Source organism: Aulonocara stuartgranti (genome assembly GCF_965226115.1).
Source record: "Aulonocara stuartgranti genome assembly, chromosome: 11".
Lineage (NCBI taxonomy): Eukaryota > Metazoa > Chordata > Actinopteri > Cichliformes > Cichlidae > Aulonocara > Aulonocara stuartgranti.
The window spans coordinates 8,068,821-8,091,010 of NC_138947.1; the positions used below are offsets into that span (position 1 = coordinate 8,068,821).

Sequence of the window (22,190 nt, forward strand, 5' to 3'; positions counted from 1 at the left end):
AAACAAGCAGATATCGTTGTAGTTCCGATAGCCGGAACAATTATCCACCTCAAAGCTGAGCACATAGGGGGGGGGGGAGTTGTCTATATTTCCCATCTTCCGTTTGTCCATGAATGCAGCATTGCTATTAGCTTATATATTATAGCCAAGAAGCTATACGCTGCTATTCAGATTAGTTTTTAGATTATCGATCATAACAGTTATGTCTTTTAAAAGAGAAGGTGATGATAAAAGCCAGCTGAATCTCCTTAAGGTATGGATCAATTTGCAGCATTTTATGTTGGCTTAATAACAGAGACTTCAGCTAAGAGCACACATGCGGCTAGTGTTAGCATCTTTAAGCTAACAACATATTGTAGTTATTTCTTTGGAGAATAAAATAAGTAGTAATACTTACATACTATCTAACGTTATTCACTTCGTTTTACAGAAACGTCGTGTGGCAGACCTTTTGTCTAATTTTATTCCAGAAGATGAGGCTGCTCTTATGAAAAACGGAAGGTGAAGTGAACTTCAAAACATTGATATGTTTGGGAAAGAAAAACTTGTGTAGCTAATGGCATTAAATGTAATTTATCCCCTTATCTTATAGGTACACTTGCCTTGTGTGTTCCTACCGTCCTGTGTTTGATACAGTCGACATGTTGGCAGTCCACAGAAAAGGAAAGAGGCATCTAGACGGTGAGCACCTTGAACCTGTAAAGTTATTTAAAGCAATTTGGGGACCCAGGGGACCTGAAGTTTCGCTCCCAGTCTTATTAAGAAGCACTGTATCAAGGGTTAGCCATCTGCACAGCATTTCTATCCCTTGTCTTTCGCCCTATTAATTGAGACAGTGCCCCATATTTTAAATGGCTCTGCATTTCAAAGTCAATGCTGCAGGAGGGGCACTTGTATGAGGTCGTGCTATCATCTGAGGTGCTGTGAAGTGCAGGTTAATATGCCATCCTTGCTACATATGCTACACAAAATCAGAGGAATACAGATACATAAACTATGCATATTTAATACAATCTGCTCAAAAATAAAATACAACACTGAAGACTGAAAAGCTACTTGTGAGAGGGAGAAGCTACATAACTAACTGAGGATCAAAGAAAGAGATGTGCTGGTCAGTAGTTGTGTCCTCAGTAAAATGCCAATGTAGTCATCAGGCAAAACAACAGTCAAAACAAGACCTGTATTGTAATTTGATGCAGCAGTTGAGAACCCAACAGAGTAAATGAATACACTCAATAAAACTCAAAAGCAGCAGCCAGGGGGAAATTTTGTATTGGATTTGTAGATAATCAAGTCAAGATAATCAAGATAACAAAGAGTTGAAATATTGGAAAGTTCAGTAGTTTTTGGATTGCATCATTGGTAAGCTGTTTTTGTGTTTTTCTTTTCAAATTATCTGGATTTGATATCCCCTCATTATTTGGAAGAATTAAAAACCCAAACAATTATACATTGTCGCACTTTTTTACGCTAAAACTGTATATTTACAAGTACATAGGGATAAGTAAAAATTCCATGCTTTTGAATTTATGTTAGTTTTTCCATCACTTTAAATGGCTGTCAAACAAATTGTACTCTTTAAGTATCAGAGTCTTGTACAACTATCTAATTTTTCTTCACCTCATTTTTTTTTTTTTTTTTTAAATATCCAACTTTTCTCATTCGGAAAAGCAAAACTCTGTCTGTTGTCTCTTACACAAACAGTCAAAGACAAGCATGTGTACCCTGGAGGTTTTCTTTATTTTCTGATGAAAAAATGCCGGAAAGTGTATTTTGAATAAGGGTATCACCGTATAACATGTATGTTAGATAAATTACAGCATATAAAAAATGTTGTTTTTACCTACATTTCGATACGAGTTTAATTTCTACAGTATGAAGGTAAAGTTTTGCACGTCTTCATGATATCTACCAAACTTGCTGTACTTCAAAGGGAAACGAGTATGACTTCTTTTTTTTTTCAGGTTTGGTTCATTTTACATTGACTTTTTAGTAAACCCAATTGTTTGTTGTGTGTTCTACTCAGGGCTAAAAGCATTTTATGGCAAGAAAGCACGGCTGAAGACTGAAATAACAAAACGGCAACATGAAAACTATGTCCAGGCTGAAGAAAAAAGGCAGGTCAGTAACTGTTAATCATGCGTTCTCTGTCAAGGTTACAAGTCTCTCATAGCCAACAGAAAAAAGCTGTGTTTAACAAAGCAACAACAGATGAGAACCAGCTGGGTCATTCTGCCAGCAGACGGTCAATGAATCATCACAGGAAAAACATCACAAGCTCGACAGATGTAATCTTTCATTACTGCATGACATTGTTATTCCATGCTGTCTCCTGTTAAATTACTTATGTGGTGCCCGTGTGACTACCATATGACCCTAACAAATTACACCTTACTAAACAATTCAGTGTAGTTGTGTAATGGTGGAAAATATGAGCTACTCTTGTTGTGATTTCAGGAGCCCTCCTGTTCAGCCCCATTACTAGCACAAACACGGAAGCTCACCCATCATGCTTTGCTGAAAACGGTACCATATAACAGCTGCCATAGAAAAACCAGGTGAGTGATTACTTGGTATGAGAGTTGTTGTCTGTATTTAAAGCCATACAATAAAAAACACAATTTAAATTATTTGTCATTCTTTTTAAGTACAAAATCTGAAAAAGTGACAGCAAGCACCAGCTCAAACCTCAGTGACAACATGACATCTGCATGCTGGGAGTCTGGCATTTCAGTGAACACGTCACAAAGCAACTCTACTGTCTGTTCAACAGGTAAGATCTGCTAGAGAAAATGTTTTATTGTCAGCTTTTATTTTGAGCAAACCTCGGTCATGATTTTGCTTCAACTCCTTTTGTAGCCAATAACGAGCCACATCCATCAAAAGATACTGCCGAATGTCAGGCTGCAGAGAGACAGGAGGCTGAACCCATTACTGCTCAGAGGAAGAGGGAGCTGGAGCACTATCTCAAACTGAAAAGGTGCCTAAATGTTGTGGGACTTTCACTTTCTAATGTTCTACATTTTCACTACTTTTATCACATCTGCATGTAGGTCACTATTAGATTTTCAGTGCATTTCATCTATTTTTTGTTGTTGTTGTTGTTTTATCATAGTGACGGGTGGCTGCAAGACCACAGCGGCAAGTGGGTTAAAGACGAGAATGTCGAGTTTGATTCAGATGAGGAAGAGCCGCTCACGCTTGCCCCAGCGCCTGCAAATAAATGAGAGCACCAGAATGGTGTGGACACACAGATAAAACCTGTACCACAGTGGTACGTTCACGAGGCACAGTGCTGCATAAAACAGACAGCTCAATGTGAAAACAAAAATTTAACAGATTTATTCTGTTCATCAGCCTTTTTATGTTTTGTTTTTGTTTTTTTTGTTGTTTTTTTTGTTTGTTTGTTTGTTTTTTAAAGCTACTGAGTGTTCAGCGTCGAACTATTTCTTCCATCCAGGATGTGATCAATAGAGGTTGCTACAGAGTCAGTCTTTATTCAAGTGACAACTTTTCATATCCAGTTATATTTTATGCTTAAGGCTGAACCTTTGTTGGCTTATCATAGTCCACCCTGAAAAGCATTGAGTTGCAGGAAAGTGACAAGAATTAACCAATGGTCTCTGAATTTGAGTACTTATATTCTCTAACAGCTTACTTATCAGGGAGGAAATCCCTCTACACCCATAAAGAGTCCTGAATGGAAGAGTCTGAAATCGTTTACACCTGTGACAGAGACAAACCACTCAGTTACCGGCACTTTTCCTTAAAATGTTCTGTGAATATTTTTTGTTACATTAAAATCCAACACCGCTCCTCCAATCTGTTGAAAAGATTTGTGTAATGTGACCTCTGCTTGTGACCCTCCCCCCCGACAGGTTGTGCTTCTTCATGCGGGAAGAGCAAGTTTGTCCCAAAGATGTGTTAAGATTTGGCTCTTTTGTCTGCTGCATGTTTGATTCCCTACTTGCACAAGCAGATTAAGGTAACATCAGAATTCTGGGAAAGGTGATTTTGGAAATATTCATATTCAATACGACTGACCAAACTCTTCATGTTATTAAGAAGTTGGAAAATACTCAAATTGGCATTTGCCTGATTATCTGGCAGAAATTCAGAACATTTTTAAAATCTGTATAGAATTTATACATTAAAACATCTGCCTTAGCTTTAAAGACATAAAGATTAAGACTGAAAAAGTCATCCTGGACTGTTGAACAACTTTCTTCTTTTGTGGTGGATCACTCACAAAACATTGTCCCAACATATGTGATAGCTCTGTTTTTTAAAACTTGTTATTGTGATGTAGTTGGGGGTTTGTGTTCATTAAATGAAATTAGTTTTATAAGAAAATCATTCTCATTCTTGATCACCAGGATGTTCTTTTGCCAAAACATCCCGCCTGAACATGAAACATCTTAGAAGTCTGGAAAGACTGGATAAACTGTGCCATCCTCAGTGACATTAGCCTTACATCTTTTTCATGGCTCCTCTAGAATGAAAGAAGCAGGTTTAAAAGCTCGGGCAACAATTTTCAGCTGAACTTCTGACCTTTATAATTATTGTGACTATTTTCATTACCCTTTTCTTGTTCATCGTGTCCTTTCCATTTGAGTTCAGTGAGCTCTGTCTGATACGATCAATTCTCAGCCAGCTTTCCTATAAATCAGCAGCAGATTGGCTGTATTGGTGCTAATCTGTGCGTTCGTTTAAAGCTCCTCTCAGCACAGTTGGTATAAATTGGATAACATCAGGGTCAGTGGAAGGGGGCAAAGGGACTTAACATGGGTTAGTTTCTGATGACATGGCTAATATGTTTCAGAAGCTCACTCACTTCATTAGTTTGGAGTTAAGAGCGTCACCACGGTCTTAAAACGTCTTTGTAGGGATTTGGAAGTATGTTAGAGCGTTTTAAGACAAATTCAAATCTGATATTTCAGTATTATTGTTTACGAAACAGTAGAAGCATAAATACAATGTGGTGAATACATTTGTGACAGGGTTACAGTCCAAAAATACATCCGTGCTTTACTGGAAACTAAGAAGTGGAAGAGAAACTCTCAGAATAGATGTGGTAAGGCAACACTGACTTGAAAGTTTTACACAAAGCCAAATGTCAGTGAAGCTTGCAGTTTTAAAATGTGACCTTTGAGAAATCTAAAAAGCATATGTGGTCTTGTCAAACTTGACATTAGGTGAGAAGTCTTTCAAGAAATGGATTAATGAAACGAGAGGTGGAAGGCAGGGATGCAAGCAGTGCTGTGAAAATCCTGAGAGGTTAGCAGCTGTTTCTGCTCATAAATTTCTGTGGGTGCATTAGGGTGCAACCCTCTTAAAGTTAGTTCTTATATTTGGAACAAGGTAACTCAAGCTCAGTGGGCTAGGATCCGTTTCACATTTGCGTTGGGCCGGGTGGGATGTAAAAATAGCTCAGGTGCCTGGAGGAAGTCTAAAGATCAGAAGAAACTGTAAGCGATTAAAGGGCTGTGATTTATTAAATCAAGGGGTTTTTTTGAGGGGGGGTTACCTAAAATGCTGAATGTGTTAGTTTTAGGAAATAATTTCATATAATATTTACCACAGAAAATGAGATTATGATTATAACAGTTCCGATTATGTATAGTGCTGTGAAAAACTATTTGCACCCCTTCTGATTTCTTAAATGTTTCAGATCATCAAGTAAATTTTAATATTAGACGAAGATAACCTGTAGAATGCAGTTTTTAAAAATCATTTCATTTATTAAGGGGAAAAGAGTTATCCAAACCTACTTGCCCCCTAAACCTTATAACTGGTTGTGCCACCCATGACGGCAAAAACTGCAACCAAGCTTTTGTAAGGAATTTTGAATTGAAGGGATGAAGAATTTTGGTCTGCTGTTCTTTGCAGAATAGTTTTCATGCAGTCACACTGGAGAGTTTTCCTGCATGAACCTGTTTAACGACTCAGTTTTGCCGCCTAAGTGGGCTTGATGCTTCAGGTCATGAAATGATGGCCGGACATTCTGATATTCTGATTCACGGTTCCATCAGTTACCGATCCTGAAGCACTAAAGTGCAAGCCCCAAACCATCACACTGCCACCACCAGGTTTGACTGTTGGTTTGCTGTTGTTTTTTATGAAATGCTGTTAGCTTTGTGCCAGATTTACCCCACTCAAGCCTTCCAGAAAGTTCAGCTTTGTCTCATCAGTCCCCCAACATTTTCACCAAAGTCTTGGAGATCATCAAGATGTTTTTTGGGGGGAAATATGAGATGAGCCTTTGTGTTCTTTTTGGTCAGCTGTGATTTCTCTCTTTGGAACTCTCCAATGGATACCATTTTTGCCCACTCTCTTTGTTATTGTTCAATCATAAGGGAGGCTTTTGGTTCTTTAGATGTTATGCTGGGTTCCTTCGTGACCTCCAGGATGAGTTCTTGATGTCCTCTTGGAGTCATTTTGGTAGGTTGGCAATTTCTGGTACGGTTCACCATTGTTCTAAGTTTGGTCCATTTGGGGATAATGGCTCTCACCGTGGTTCATTGGAGTCCCAAAGCCTTCCCATATAGATGTCAAGGACTTTGTTTTTCTTCTGTTCTTGAGTCTAAATCTTTTAGCCGACTTCACTTTGTCAGTCAGGTTTTATTTAAGTAATTTCTTGATTCAGGTTTACAAGATGGCAATTATTTGATGGACACAATTTTGAAAAGAAAATGCTGTCACTTTTGTAAATAGCAGTTTATCCAGTATCAGTGGCTCAAATACAGATTACTCACAACCTGTAGATAGTCTGCTTAAATGTGCCAAAGTATGATTTCTTTTTTTTCTTGGTGCATTTAAAACAATATTTGTTGAGTATAATATTTATGTGTGCAATAAGAATTAGAAACAATAAAATTAAACTTACCAAACAATTACAAAAAATAATCGAATATATATTTTTATTTAAAGTATTTACAGATTTTTTCCCCCCTCTCCCACATATGATATAGCACCACATTGAGTTAGTGAATGAAAATAGTTAACTATTTGTTTGGGTTGATGTTGGTGACGCATAAACTAAAAGCACAAAAAAGACACTTCAGGTTGTGCTTGTGATCTCTACATGCCTTTATGAGAAATTCAGCAACCTACAAAACTCTTGCTGCAGTAAATGAAATGAATGGTTGAACATGGATGTTAGACATGGTTTCCCCCAGGCACAGTGACCAGAATTAATTTGGAAGAATTCATTCAGCTCTGCTGCACCACAGTGAGCTGGCACAAGAGTCATCCGTTTTTGCAGGCTTCGAGGGGCTAATGGTTGCTCTTCTGCTCACTCCTTGTCGTGTTCATCTTAATCTTTGCTGACGAACTATGTAAAAGAGAGAAGATGCCGATTTCATATTCTGTTGCACAATCCAATAACACTTTAAATGATTCCTTGTATTATACATGAATATTTCAAGACTATCTGACCATGGATTCAGGTTTCTTACTCATGTCATTGTTTCGTGTGATGGCCATGGCGGCTCTGGCTCGGGGACCCTGCTGGGTGAAGTGGTAGCCAAATCTCAGGATACTGGAGTTGTTCTCCAGCATGGAGGCAATCTCCATCTCAACCGAGTCTCCAAGTTTTTGTCGCTATATGATACATGAAAGGATAACACAATCAAGCACTGAGTCCTTTTTTCCATTGTGAATTAAATTTGAAAGCAGTAAGAAAAGCATGTCATTGGGTATGAGTATTAACTCAGTTATTTCATACTTGGACAATAAAAATTAGGATGTCTTGTTTTGGTTGCTGTGCATAAGTCTTTTTTTATATGTTACCATGAAAATGGGAAATGCATGCATTGATGGAAATGGCAAAGTCTGCACAGTTCTAATGAGCTTGAAAATTAATAGTTGGTGTTACCACCATTTTTCTTCTTTTAGGCAGACTTATAATTTTTTTTTAAATAGTCTTCAGGAACAGTTCTCCAGGCTTCTTGAAGGACATTTAAAGCTTCTCTGCCAAGACGATCCCACACTGCTTCAGTAATGTTCAGGTCCAGCCTCTGGGGAGGTCATTCCATGTTTCATTGTGTTTTTCAATTTAATTTCTTTCTTTTTTTTTAGATTACACTGCACATCATGCTGAAATATGCCAAGTCTTCGGTTAATAGCTCTTTTGGAATCACTTTGTTGGTACAAAATTACAATTTAATGTCTGTAAAACTGTAGATGTTGGCATTGTTTTGCACACAAATGGTACGTTTGTGTGCCAGGCTTAAATTATTCTACAGGTGAGTATCAAAGTGGCTTGCAAATTATCAGCTGTAGATGCACAGCATGTCCAATAATTTGTTTCTAACCTGGTTGTCAATCTTGAGCTCCATCAGTGTGGCGTTATTAGCCATTGCTTTGATGATCGCCATCATGCCGTCTGCAGTGATGAAGTTAGACTCGATGTTAAGACTCTGTAAGCTGGTGTTCTCCTGCAGCATCTCAGCGCATGCCTAGAAACACAGACAGAAACGCACATTGAAACTATATTTTTCTTCCACATTTTAAAAGCTCTTAAGGACTTAAAAATATTTTTTATAGTCAGGTGGCAGACACATTCGGATATAAACTATAGTTTACCACAGTGCATCTGAAGAGCAGGTGACAAAGAAAAGGAGATCTTTATAGAATCTGAAGGAAAACTTCAGTCATTGCAATTAATCTCTTTTTATGTGAAACAATATTACACAGTAGAGGTACAACAGTACCTTAAGTTGATATTTTACACTACAAATAAATATCCTCTAATACCCTCAATCAAGAGTCATTCAGTAAACAAACAGATCTGTAGCTAGAACGAGATATAAACTGTAAGACATTTCTAAGATTTTTATATCAAAGAAATAAATACCATAAAAATTGATTTAAACTTTGAGGAAATTTGCTGTCATTGGCAAGCAGTTGATAATTACAGTGGGTAATTTACTCACATATGCCACAGGGTCGTTGCTTCGGGTTGCAGCGATGCTCAGAAACTCCACGTGAGAGTTTCCTTTCATCGCTTCAAAGATCTCTTTTAGTGTTGGGATGGGAATGTCCTGCAAGGAAAATACGGAGATGTTCAGTTCGCAAACAAGGAATACTTGATAAGCTTGCAGATCCGGGTTTTGCAGCCAAGGATCAGTATAGCATATGACATGAGCTGGTTCACTGAAACGATTGTGTAATATTTGTTGTCATATGGGAAATTAATCTTGTTTGGGCGTTTAAGGACTCTGAGTCCAGCTTCAAGCTCCCTTTGACAAACTTTTTTTTTTTATCTGTGCATAATTTTTTCATAATTGTGACGTTCCAATGAGCTGACCTTGATGTTGTTAAGGTTGACTTCAGTCAGACTGCTATCATTGTTGTGAATTCTCTCCAGGGTTTCCTCCACATTGGTGGGGTTTGGAGGTTCTTCAGGGAAGACCTTGAAAGGATCTGGTTTCACAACGCCTGAAGGAGATAAATGATCACAACTTTGGCTACAGTGTAAACGGTACACAATAAAACATACAGTACTGTCACATGTCTGTCTGCATTTCATTTTAACGTCTGTCTGTGTGAGTATAAGCAATAGCTCATAAATGTCTTTGGCTTTCAGACATACTGTTGATGCCCTCGGTGTTGGCGATGGTGCCTGTGGTGCCCAGAGCATCGTAGTACTGCTTGTTACTCATCAGCGTGTACATTCCAAGGATAGCTGTAAATACAGGAAAACAATCACCATGAATACATTCAGATAAAAATATCTATACTATTTGAATAAAATCAGAGAGTTGTGCCCCTGTTATACTTATTTTTTTTAGCTAGTTTTAATGGTGTGTCCTGTGTCCCTGTACTGATATACCAAAGGCAAGTTTGTTAATATTGCTTTGCTAGGAAAAAATGTTTCTGTGGCGAGGACAAAACCTAAAGTGCCACAGTTAGTTTTTCCTTTTCCTTCATCTCCTGTGTGTGTCTATGTGTGTGTGCACAGGTGTTTGATGAGATAAGGAAACTGTTGTCTGAGTTCAGTGGGGACTTCTAATCTTACACTTTCGAGGGGCCCCCAAGGAAGTAAAGATACCTTGCACAATACACAACTTTCAGGGTCAAGCTGCGGGCCTCTAGAATTCTTAGTGTTATTATAGCTGACATTGAGACAGTGTTAATTTGTGACAACACAAAGTTAAAAGAAGAAAAGACTCTGTTTAGGGGCACCTAAAGTATTTGTCAGGTCAAACTAATCCTAAAAATACATCAATAGCAAGTATTTAGAAAAGGTGAAGGAAGTACTGCTTTTCTTAAGTAACACTAACTATATCTTTGCATCATTCCTGTTGCATTAAGTTGAAGTTATAGTTCAGTGTTCACTGGCTTTTTTGTTTTCCTGTTTTTAGGTTTGTTATGGAGGTTGCCAGTGGTCACAATCAGCAATACGCTGACCCATGTCTGTCAGCTGTTTGATGTGGTAGTGCAGGACGGGCGTATCGCATTTAGATTTTCTTAAACAGCTGACACCTCAGCAAAACAAAAACAATAACACTGCAGGACAATAAAACCAAGACATTCACGTGATGCACAATAATTGTGTTCAGCGTTAGATGTTAAAAATAATTATTTATACCTTTTTTGTTTTACAGTAACTGCTAACATATGCTAAAATTGTGATGTAAAAAGATATTCTCCTGCTTTTACATGTTATACCTCTAAGCTTAACTGTATAGCAATATGAGCTGACCATAAATGCTATAAAGACCATTTCAAAATACAAAGTATACCTGTCATATTAGAGTAGTAATGTCAAAGTAGCATTTACTGCTGAAATGTAGCAAAGAGGAACCCAAACTGGAAATAATAAAATATTAAATAAGAACCTCACAATCTGCATATTAGTGCAGGAGTTAGTATTGTGTTATTTTATTGTGTTTAATATGCACTGTAATATTATAGTATCATAATATTCACGGTAGTTTTAGTAGTTTGAAGATTAGGTGACAATATACTGTGATAATTTTTTTCCCAATTTCTGCAGTTTATCATTGGATAAAATTACTGTTGTCTTCATTATTATATTCATGTGAACTAGAAAAAAAATAGAACTCACGCAAAAAAATAGAACTTACACTTATATAAAATATTTACTAATGAATACCTTCTACAGCTGTTGAATCGGGGCTTCTTTTTCTATTGCTGTTACTCTTTACAACCAGGAGGAGGCAGACTTCAAGTTGTTTTGTGTGTTTTTTTGCTCTTGTCGAAACCTGCCAGGTCCAAAGTCTCTGACAAACCAACTGCTGTGTCAGCAACACCTCCTTGCATAGCACCTTCCCACCAACCTCCTCATTCAACGTCGGAGTATTTCTAACCATGGGAAGGTCCTTGTGTGTGTGTGTGTGTGTGTGTGTGTGTGTGTGTGTGTGTGTGTGTGTGTGTGTGTGTGTGTGTGTGTCGGTTAAGGGGAGTATTTGCCATGGACACCCATGCCATCCTAAAGTGGCTAAATACACTAACAGCAACCTAAAAAAAAATTAATGCTGGAATTCTTTTAAATAAACTGAGATAAATCTAAATAAATCAAGACAAGATCAATTTAAACCAATTCAAATAAACTGCTATTGTCTTATATAAATCAAAATCCTTAAGTGATTTGTTGGACATGCCAGCCAGGCTATTCACTCCCTTCAGTCTGTTTGCCAGAAAGCCCCAACAATAGACTGACAGAGGCTAACCGAGGTTTAATCCCCATCTGGACTCTATCCAAGCTTAAAACGGCGGTCTCTCTGTCAGACTCATGGTGCTGGACAAACATGTTCCCCTACTATGCCTTTCCGGATGCCTGCCTGCCTGTTTGGCACATCAGGGGAGTCTAACCGCCTGTTCAGGGTTTCACACTCAATAAAGCATGTTTTATGCTTCAGTTTGACTTTGCCTAAAATACCATCCGGCATTTAGGATTAATGGTGTGTAGAGGATTTTAGAAAATCTAAGGTTTTCCGTTTTCATTTTTTCTGCATTTGTAAAATAGCTCCCCCAAATAGGTCTTGTCCAATTACTGATGAGCAACGTAACTCACTGAGGAAGGCTGTAAGGGTTTTGATTTCTCTCTAACATTTAAGAAACCCAGAAAGGGCATTGCACAGGATACTGTTAACTTTGACAAAGCTGCAGTTGTCATACTGTCACTACATTTTCTTTAGTTTGGCTGTTTACCATTACTACTAACCTAAGATGCATTAGTACATTAAAAAATGTCAAAATCACCTCTTAAATTATTTTATTATTCAAGAACAAAGCAATCCAACAAGTGTGAACTTTTTTTTTAATTTCAAGTTTCTGGAAACATGGAAAACTGAGGCTTTATCTGCAAACACAGTATGTTTTAAACAGATACAATATCTTTGCCTCCACCATCCCCATGTCCACTCCACCCTTCCTTCGGTGGCCTGGAGCCAGACCTATTTATTTTTGTGTTGCTGAGCGTGGGGAATTGGACCCCGTCACATGTTTGGCCATGTCATTAACCGAGCTGTCTCAGTGTTGAGGGAAACAATATAAAGCTAGCAGTAGAAAGAGAATGGATCTGTATAATAGAACTATGTGGGTCAAAGCCGCTGTGATGAAAACACTGAGGTCACAGTATGCTGTGCATGTCATTGTTGGTTAATAAGCACCGACTGGTGGGAAATTGCATGAGGACAAACAGATGACATCACACATAAAAAAGATGTAATTACAGACATTTTTACATGTCATAGGTGAGTCGGGGTCTTGGTATTATGAATGCCGGCTCATTAGTACGGCTTACTGGGACAGAACCGTTGCTAATATTCGCATTTAACACTTTATTTTACCCATTTCATCCCTCACAAAAGTACAAGAGGGCAATGGCTCTGGTTTCAAAAAGATGTTTGGTTATGTAGAAGTCTATGAGAAAATGACCCTCCAGCTCCTTTGCCTGTGATCTCAGTAAACATTTCCCTAACAAGTTTACGGTCTCGGTCTCTAGTTCCAAATCTTATCAAATAAAAACAATGTTCATTTTATAAATTAATGGTCCTCATTACAGTTGGAATGAATGATAAAGCAACGTATGCTTTACTTCACAAGTTGCTGAGCATGCACTGTTCCTTGATTTCTCAGTCAGATCTGTTCACTGGAAACGATGAGCAGATCTGACTGAGAAATCTGTCTCCTATTGTATGTATGTGATTCATGAAGGCAACACTGGTTCCCCTCATTACAGTATTAGGGAGAGAACAAACTAAAGGACTATTCCTTAAATATGAGATTGCTGTTATGTTTTGTCTTTTGTGCATCCTGGGATAAACTGCCACCCTGTCCAGTATGCACCCAACCTCTCCAACTTCCCTGCAAGCCTCCACTGGATAAGGGGATGGATGGATGGAAACATAGTTGTTTTTTTTCTAAGAACTTGTGGTCAGAGTAGTAGTTGCAGTTCCCTTTTACCTGTGATTACCTGTAGGATCGTTAGATGTTTAGCTCCTGAAATACAGACTAAATATAGATTTTGGAATTATCTGCAGCCTGATAAAGCCTGTCATAAAAGCGCCCTGTTTACTAAGTTGCACTTGTAAAAAACCAATGTGTATATAGTATATATACTACATAAGTATAGTGCTGCCAAACAATTAGTAGTAATAGTAAACAGTAGCAATAGTAAATCTTACCTGCAATATCGCACATCTCTGCATCAGTGGCATTTTTCAAGGCCTCCTCTAGCTCTGGTTCCAGGATCACCTGCTCATGCAGGGGGATCTCTGGTGCTTTCTTGGCCACAAAAGGCTTTCCTAGATACAGAAAGAAAAAGATGATAAATAAGAAGACAAAGGCAGGCAAAAGGGTAGCAAAGGCCAAAAAAGGTAGTTAAAAAAAACTACAAAATATCTGATGTTTGTTTATATATATATTTCTTAATGAAGTTATCTATCTAATAATTTCACTTCTCATGAAAGCTTTATTTGTATGATTTTTCCCAAAACATATCACAAATGGAGCTTTAATAAACTCAGGTTTCACTTAATCCTACACGGTGCTTTCTCAGCTCTTTTTTGTGCTCATTTATCTTCACAATTTCAGTGGTGAATCCCAAGAACATCTGCTTTTCGCATCACTAGTTTCCATTTATTGCAAATTCCATTGTTGATATTAGTGACTAACTATTCCCAATTGAAAGGGGAGATATTGAAAGTGCTTAGATAGATTTTTACTGTATGTTCAAACTTTAGCCTGAAAACAAAATTAAATGACTTGCTGCATATTATGTAACAGGACACCTACATAAATCCTCAGACAAAGAATCTGCTTTCCCACCTTTCTTTTCACCGGTGAAGGGCACCAGGTCCTCCCTGTCCTCGTGCTCCATGGCCTGCTTCTCCAGGTGCTTCATCAGGGCGTCACGGTCAAATGGCCCCGTCGGGGTCTTCTTTGTCTGATCTCGTTGCCGAAAGCCAGCCGGCAGCATGGCATTCTGGGAGAACATCGGATCATATTATGTTGATGGGAAAATAAGACTAAATTAGTAGAAAGTTTTAGGTATATCAAATGATCTGAACAGAGAAGCAGCAGAATTTATTACCCAAAAGATAGCTGAGAAGGTTCCTTGTTGTCTTCCTTCCTTGTTATCTTACTTTCCTTCTAAGAATTATATAAAACGTCTAGACTCACTCTTCTTGCAGGTAATGTTCTACCCTGCACTGAAAGTGCATCAAATGAACATTTTCTGCAAATGGATGCTATTTTTTTTTTTTACATCTAATGTGAAAAGTGAGAGACCCATTAAAAAAATTTTCTTTTATGAAAGAAGTCACTAAAATGAAATGTAATTTGTAACCCATGCACTTTCTGCATTGTAGAACCATGTTATTTTATCTTTATAATTGGGTAATGTTTGATATGGCAACACTACAGTTTACTGACTGAGAGGTATGCTTTAAAACTTCATCATTTGCTTTTACTCTCCTACTAGTAAAAAATTTACAAGTAACAAAGGGTACAAAAAATGTAGTTCTTGCTTTAGATGTCACATACTTCCCACATGTCTGATGGTTAACAAGCTACTCCTGATGTCGGGTAGATTTTCGGCACAAAGGTAAGACTTGTGAATGTCAGGAACCAGCTATTAAAGCCCCATGACAATGGAAAAGCAGGTTTTAGGTCAAATCATCCATACCTCAGGGTCCATCTCCTGCAGCTCATACTCCAGCTGATCCAGCTCCGCGGCACTAAGGCCTTTGAGGATGGCATCCTCATCAATGTCCCTGGGGTCTGACATGGTTCCTGAGGCTGTGACTCACATATACACACACACACTCATACACTGCTGCGCACCCCTGGGTAAGAGGGCACTGCCAGTAAAAAAGGGGGGAAAAGAAGAGAGGACAATCAATCTTTATACTCTTTTATCTAAAATCTTTTTTCTGTCATACCATGGCTTCTTTTACTGTGTCCTATTTCCAACCCTCTTTTACTTATCTTGTGCTGTCACTTATTATGTTAGAAACTCTTACAATAATATCAGTTTCATTGTAAAAAGCTTAGCTTTGACTGTTAATCATGCAAGACAAAGGAGTGACTGAGTACTGTTTTAGCATTACTATAGCCTACATTAAACATGTTGCAGTGTAAACACAGGCTTTTGAAATCCTCAGCCAGATGCTAACAGAGGATGTTACAGCTCATGGTCAGAAAGCTTAATCCGCAGATCTACTGACTATATAAGTGAATGGTAAACCACCCAGCTCTTATTTTATCTGGGATCCTCTTGGAAACCTGTCAAGGACCACAAGGGGTCCCCTTCTTTGTATTTTGTCAACCACTGTCCTTGGCAAGTAGCATCATGATCTCCTATCAGCTGCCCTATCCAGAGTGCTTCAATAATGCTATTATGATAATAATAGATGCGCTTCCAATAATACATCTGCAATACTCAGGAAAGCAGTGTCTGTGGAAATATGCTACAGCAGCCCCCAGATCACATTCTTGCATAGTCTTTATTTTCACCTTAAAGCAAACTGCAGCAGAAGAGCCCACTGATGCTTTGCAGTTTTAACAGAAGAGAGTCAGTGACACGAAGAAGTGTAAGCAACGAAAGACTGAGAGCGAGAATGAGGTCTTTGTAACTTTAAACCCTCAGCTTACCACACAGTGACTAAGAATAGTCAAATGGAGAGAAGAGAGGAGTGGAAAGTGCAATCCCTTATTTATCATTGACAGACACTCGCTGATACAGTTGTGGACCCACCCGAAACATATCTGCACCCAGGGATGAAAACTCAGTGACACAGTTATGCTTTTGACACATTAAAACGTTGCAGTTAATTCACACCAGCCTCAAATAACAAAGAGTGTGGTCTACATACAACACCACAGGGCTCCCCAAACATGAAAATACCACAGTGACAGAACATGTATACATCTGGGTCAAAGTATGAGTAATACAGCTATCAGGTTAAAGGGCCAGTGTTTTCATTTTTACTCCAAATTTTTTCCCAACTTGGTAACAGAGCGAAAACCATTGCAGATCAGGTCATACAATATTGTATCTTGCAGGCAGTCTGCTAGCGTGATGTCAGAAACCACTCACATCTATAACTCCGAGTGTTTTATAGCAGGCAGTTCTTTTGCATGACAACATAATCACGTGCTCAAGGATGGATTAGGACAGCATAATTCAGAGTAACTTTCCACTATCCAAAGTGATCTGAAAAGTGTACTTTTCCAGCACTCAAATAACTCTATTGTGGTTGCGGGGTTTTGTGTTTCAGGGAGCCCTTGCTCTTTATTTTCATTTATACTGAAACAAAGTTTGTCGAAACACATTCAAGATGGTCCAAATTAGTGACTGCATATGTGCAGCAGATGTCAAGTTTCTCATTTCCATTTTTAAATGAATTGAAAATAAAAGCTGTGTATCAAGATATAAATTATTTATAACAATGGTTTACAACATACAAATGAGCCACATCCCCTTTTAGGATTTTCACTTGTTTTCTTGATCATTGTTTTTTCAAAACAAAAGCACAAACACATGAAAAAGCTGAAACATTTAACACACAAAATTTCTGATATGAAAAGTTGAATAAGGACATCGGCCTGAGGTGGAAAGGCACACCTTGTGTTTGTTTGTAAGGCCCTGTGAGTTTGTTGTGTCACCAGAGTTTCTCTAGAAAATCAGTAAAAAATAATGTCGTGATACAACACAACCAAATGAGTTGGTTTCCCTGACGACGCCATGGGAACTTGGTTACCATGGAAATAGAACTGAACTGCACTGTTCTGCATTATTCCAGAAGCTCTAAATAACTTTGCGATTAATGGGCATTCTATTCTATTCTATTCTATTCTAATCTGTTCTATTCCATTCTATTCTATTCTACTCTATTCTATTCTGTTCTGTTCTGTTCTGTTCTATTCTATTCTATTCTATTCTATTCTATTCTACTCTATTCTATTCTATTCTGTTCTGTTCTGTTCTATTCTATTCTATTCTATTCTTCATAAACGTCTGAGACTGAAAGCTTGTTTGTGTTCTTAGAGTCACCGATCAGGTTACATTTTATTAGAAAGGGCAGACAGACACACACAAACACACAAATACGCATACACATACAGGACAAAACAATGACATACATCAATTTCACAGACCTAACCTAACCAAAAGCCATGTTTCTACCCATAAAATTTCAAATCTTTATTGTGGGGATTTCTTTTCATGCCCACAGTAAAGTCTAGTCCCCACACATAATGTGACTGTGTAATACTGAGTACTGTGTATACACATATGTGTGAAAACTCTGAATTCAGAGTTTTTTAAACAAAATATAGGCCATTAAATTATATTGTACCCCACAAAATAACATGTACTAAAGTATATCTTTATTTTCATCAACACTGCGTGCCTCTAATGTGTAAAGCCAGGGACGCAAACACTGGATCGCATAAACCAGTGTTGAGGAAGATAGAGGAGATTTAAAAGATGCAGCTTACAGGTCAAGGTGAGGCATCAATCTACTTATACTCACTTTTTACCACGGATGAAAGGTTTTACCAGTCTCTTGACAGTAAAGCTCCCCCAGCTCTTTAAAGTAGACTCATAGCTATAAAAAAAACCCACTAAATATCAGTCAGCTACAGAGTCATTCATCTTTTGCTGGACCATCATGTCACAGATGCAGACAAAAATGCTTTAATGTGACTTCAGATCAATAAAAGTCATTACAGTGAACTCCTTTTTTAAAATGCCTTTTTTTTCCACAGAACACTATCTGGTAATCTGTCAAATCAAATCAATAAATTGGTAAATTTAAAGATGCATTGTGGGGCTTTTTTCTATGATCAAAAGAAAACTAATGATGTAATCTGCAATGCCTGATAAATGTCATTTTTTACCTATTCATATATATTTATGTTAGTCTGACTCATGCATTTGAAGCAGACAGTGTAATAAATCCAAAACATTGTGACATGAAAAAAAATGAGGCTAACTAGATCATTCATTTTTCCCTTTTTTTAAAGTGGTTTCTGGCCAAACTCAGCTCATGTGATTTGCCTGCTGTCAAGCCTTTGAGCCTTACTTATTGATGAGCTAAATACATGGCTGTTCTGACCAGCTGAGAGTGAGGGCTCAGACAACTGGATACCAACAGCCTGCCAGCGCCGAAGAACATATTTTCTTAACTTATAGAGGCTTGAAGGGTCACATAATCACAAAGGGATGATAGATTAGGGGGAAAATGACAAATCAGAAAGCTAACCTTCAAAGTATCAAAAGGCAAAACTACCACTGAGACATGAAAACTACAAAACAGAGCCAAAACTTTACAATTTTGAGGGAATTGCTTGCTGTCAGCTTTGGTAGACTATAGAAAATAGCACTCTGGTAAACTAACAGTCTGATCAAATGATGTGTTTTGACACATTCCAGGAAGCCCCTGTCCACATTGGAAACAGATGGTGTATTTGTGCATGTGCATCTGTCTCCAGCAGTCCCAGCAGGGTTTCTGCATGATAGAAAGCAAAGTGGGTGTGGAGCAGTGCAACGACCGTCACCTGCCGCTGCCAGCTGGCTCTGGACCGTTCTTTTTCCAGTTAAAATCTCAACCACGTCCTGCACCTGCAGCTGCTCTAGTTATAGGAGTCGTGATCTCAGCTAAGCCTGGCTATAAATGTACAGCTACATGTTATTGATGTTTCATTGAAATACAGTTTTGTTTTTAACCTTTAGTGAGATCACAAAAGTCCAATGGGTCATATTTTTTCTGTTTTGATCTGAAAAAGTTTTTTTTTTCAAATTCAGATAAATTTGATTCTTTGTTTCAGATAAGACTGTGTCATTTTACGTAAACCTTAAACCGTCTCTTGAGATAAGTACTGCTTTTGTAAGCAGCATTCAATCCAGGTCCCTTTTAACCCATTGCTTTGACTCATTTGTATAAACTGTTTTGCATCAAGTAATTCTACCTCCTAAAAATTAAAACTAGAAACTAAATGTTATTTTAGCTGTAAATCAAAGACTGTCGCTATTGACGTATCCCCCACTCTCCTTTGATTAGATCACACCTATGCAGGCCAACTTCATATAACTTGCTCAAAGGGAGCAAAAGTCCAGTCAGTCAGAATAACTGAGCTCACAGGGCAAATTTCAGCTAAGACTGATAAGCACACGGAGTTTTCCTCAACAGGAACAGACGCCTGGTCTCCACTCCCCTTGATGACTGCACCTATTAAACCAGTGTTAAGCCAGTGTTACAGTTTCTGCATCTACAACTATGCCCGCTTGGGTCCAAGTGACATAAATTTGTTTTGATCACACAAACTTGTTTTAGCAGACACTACACTACACTGTGCACTGCTCAGGCACAATGTAGTGTCTCCAGGCATATGCCAAGAAGGCCTGAAAAAAGTGGAATAAGAACAACTGCTCATCCATGGTGTCTGCAGCTGTCAGTGTGTGTGTCTGCAACAGTTAAAATCCTGCCCTTACAAACCTTCCATCTCAAGCCATCTATTGAGTTTCTACAAGCATTTTCACAACTATGTTGTCTACAGCAGCTCCAGTATTGAGAGATTTCAATGCTTGAACTTCTGTGAAGTTATTTGAAGAAAAAAATGGGTGCAGCTTCATTTTGGAGCAACGATTGTTAGAGGTCTGAAGGATAGAAGCACTTATTGTGAATGCATTAAAACCATGACTCACTATAAGGTAACTTTTATCATCGTATAACTTTTATCATATTTAATTTAAATGCAAGGAGTTCTAATGAATACATGTCAAAGTACTGCATTTAAGCAGGCAGCAGGGATGAGTTACAGTGCATTTTACAAGTAAAAGACCATTACAAGCGTCTAGATTTCACAGTGACAAAGGTTACGCACTCATAAATGCTCCAAGATGATTTACACTCTGCTTCTGTGTCAGTGCATTATCTTTCCTGGAACATAAATAAACTTTAAAGGGATTCCAAATACTGTACTGCACTGTTTCCCTTGCTCTTTTGGTAGATCCAATTTTCTGTAACGTTAGCAGAAAAAGTTTTTTTTTCTTTTTGCTCGTGAGCAGGCTAAGGCCTCGTTCTGCCACCGAGAGCTCAGAAGATTTGTCACCAACAGCGAGCCATCTTCTCCACGTCTTACCGACCAAGTGTAACATTCCAAATCACCCTTCAGCTTAATTTTAGCTTCACAAGTCAGCTACTTACAGCTGTGTGAATCCTCCCCAGCTTGGGTTGCTCCGTGAGACCAAGTCAGAGCACCATTTTGAGCACCCTAAGAACCACTTTGCTGGGGGGTTCCATTGAAGAAATTCATTTTTAAGACATACTGTGGCTTTCACTAACATTGTACCTGAGCCAAAAAACCCAAAAGGTCCCATCTACATAAAATGAAAGGTCCCTGCTTTTAATATAATTACACCATTCAATCCCAAAAAGACAATCTGACCTGGTGATAATAGTAAAACATCAGGCACTAATGGATGTTAAATGGAGAGGACGAGCAGGCCACGTGTAAACTTTAGCCTTTTCTGGTTTCCAAACTTTGCAGACTCCTGAGACAACATCTCCAAATCCCCGGTGACAAATTACTTACACAGTGATGGGCAGCCTACAAATACCATACTGATAGATTCATTTAAGTGAATGTCTTTTAGATGCTATATCTGGGAGAAAAAACCCCAAAAAACTCATTTCTGATTTATAGTTAAATCAACCACAAAAGCACAGAACTTTACAGAAACACCATATTTTTGGACAATACCATTTGTCTAGCACCTTTCTCCTATTTTACAAACACCTCATAGTGACACAACAGAGTGTGGATGAAGGAAAGCCCCACAAAGAGGCAAAGAGGTGCCATTAAAACATGCCAGTAAAAACTCACTGAAACAGACACAGAGAGCAGCCTCACACCTACCTTCACAGAAGTGCAGTGCTGAAGCCCCTGGGCAAGGCAGAGCCTGCTGTCAGAGAAACTTGTTTCTCTTTTTTCCCTCCTCTCACTCTCTCGATCCCCTATTTCTCTCCCCACCCCCCACCCCTCTCTCCTGTGTGTCAAGCTTCAGGGCTGCTATGCTGAGACCGGCATACTGACAGCACTTTGAGAAGTCAGCATTTTATTATTTTGGCTGTGTGACGGAGATGGTAGAGAGTCGTGTAGAAAGGGGGGCGAGAGAGAGAAAGAGAGAGACTGAAGTGGGGAATCAACCACATTCATCCTTCAATTAAAACTTAGCGGCGGGCAGAAGGAGGATGGCTGACATCTAGTGGTCAGAGCTGAGATGTACATCAAAACGGTAAAACTTCAAACCTTTTTTATTTCAGTAGGTGTTTTGGTTTTGTTTGATTATATTTTATTGTTTTTTACTTCATTTGGCAATTCATGTTCTTGAAGTTAAGTTTGCTTTTAATGAAATGTGGTATATAAATAAAACTGCCATTTCAATCAGAAATGAGATGACACACTCACATTAACAGCACCTTTATCACACTTTTGTCTGTTTTATCATTGCTTCATTGTAAATTTTTTGCTTTGATAAAGTGAAGAATTGTACTTCAGAAAGCATCATGTTGGCATCATTTGAGATCATTTTTTGTTTCAGCAATAGATGCTTCTCACATTTGTGCCATGAATTGGTTTTAGATGGTGTTGCTAACAAGTGGTAATGACGCTGAATGTGTTAGTGTTTTAGTGCAAACATTATATAC

General features: G+C 38.3%; 2 protein-coding genes across 2 annotated transcripts; one reads left to right on the forward strand and one right to left on the reverse strand.

Moving 5' to 3' along the window:
* The first annotated feature begins 100 nt into the window (after nucleotides 1-100).
* scnm1 (sodium channel modifier 1) lies at nucleotides 101-4,343 on the forward strand. Its single transcript, XM_082553051.1, has 8 exons — nucleotides 101-253; nucleotides 431-501; nucleotides 593-681; nucleotides 2,027-2,121; nucleotides 2,458-2,558; nucleotides 2,649-2,773; nucleotides 2,860-2,980; nucleotides 3,116-4,343. Exons 1-8 carry the CDS (start codon nucleotides 203-205, stop codon nucleotides 3,225-3,227), a joined length of 765 nt encoding a protein of 254 aa, XP_082409177.1. The 5' UTR covers nucleotides 101-202; the 3' UTR covers nucleotides 3,228-4,343.
* A 2,728-nt stretch (nucleotides 4,344-7,071) lies between these two features.
* On the reverse strand, nucleotides 7,072-21,675 carry tmod4 (tropomodulin 4 (muscle)). The gene is made up of 10 exons (XM_082552022.1): nucleotides 21,400-21,675; nucleotides 15,161-15,335; nucleotides 14,302-14,458; nucleotides 13,659-13,778; nucleotides 9,596-9,688; nucleotides 9,311-9,441; nucleotides 8,937-9,044; nucleotides 8,316-8,459; nucleotides 7,458-7,602; nucleotides 7,072-7,333 (listed from the first exon to the last, which is right to left on the reverse strand). The coding sequence occupies exons 2-10, from the start codon at nucleotides 15,260-15,262 to the stop codon at nucleotides 7,311-7,313; spliced, it is 1,023 nt and encodes a 340-aa protein (XP_082408148.1). The 5' UTR covers nucleotides 15,263-15,335; nucleotides 21,400-21,675; the 3' UTR covers nucleotides 7,072-7,310.
* Nucleotides 21,676-22,190: the final 515 nt, after the last annotated feature.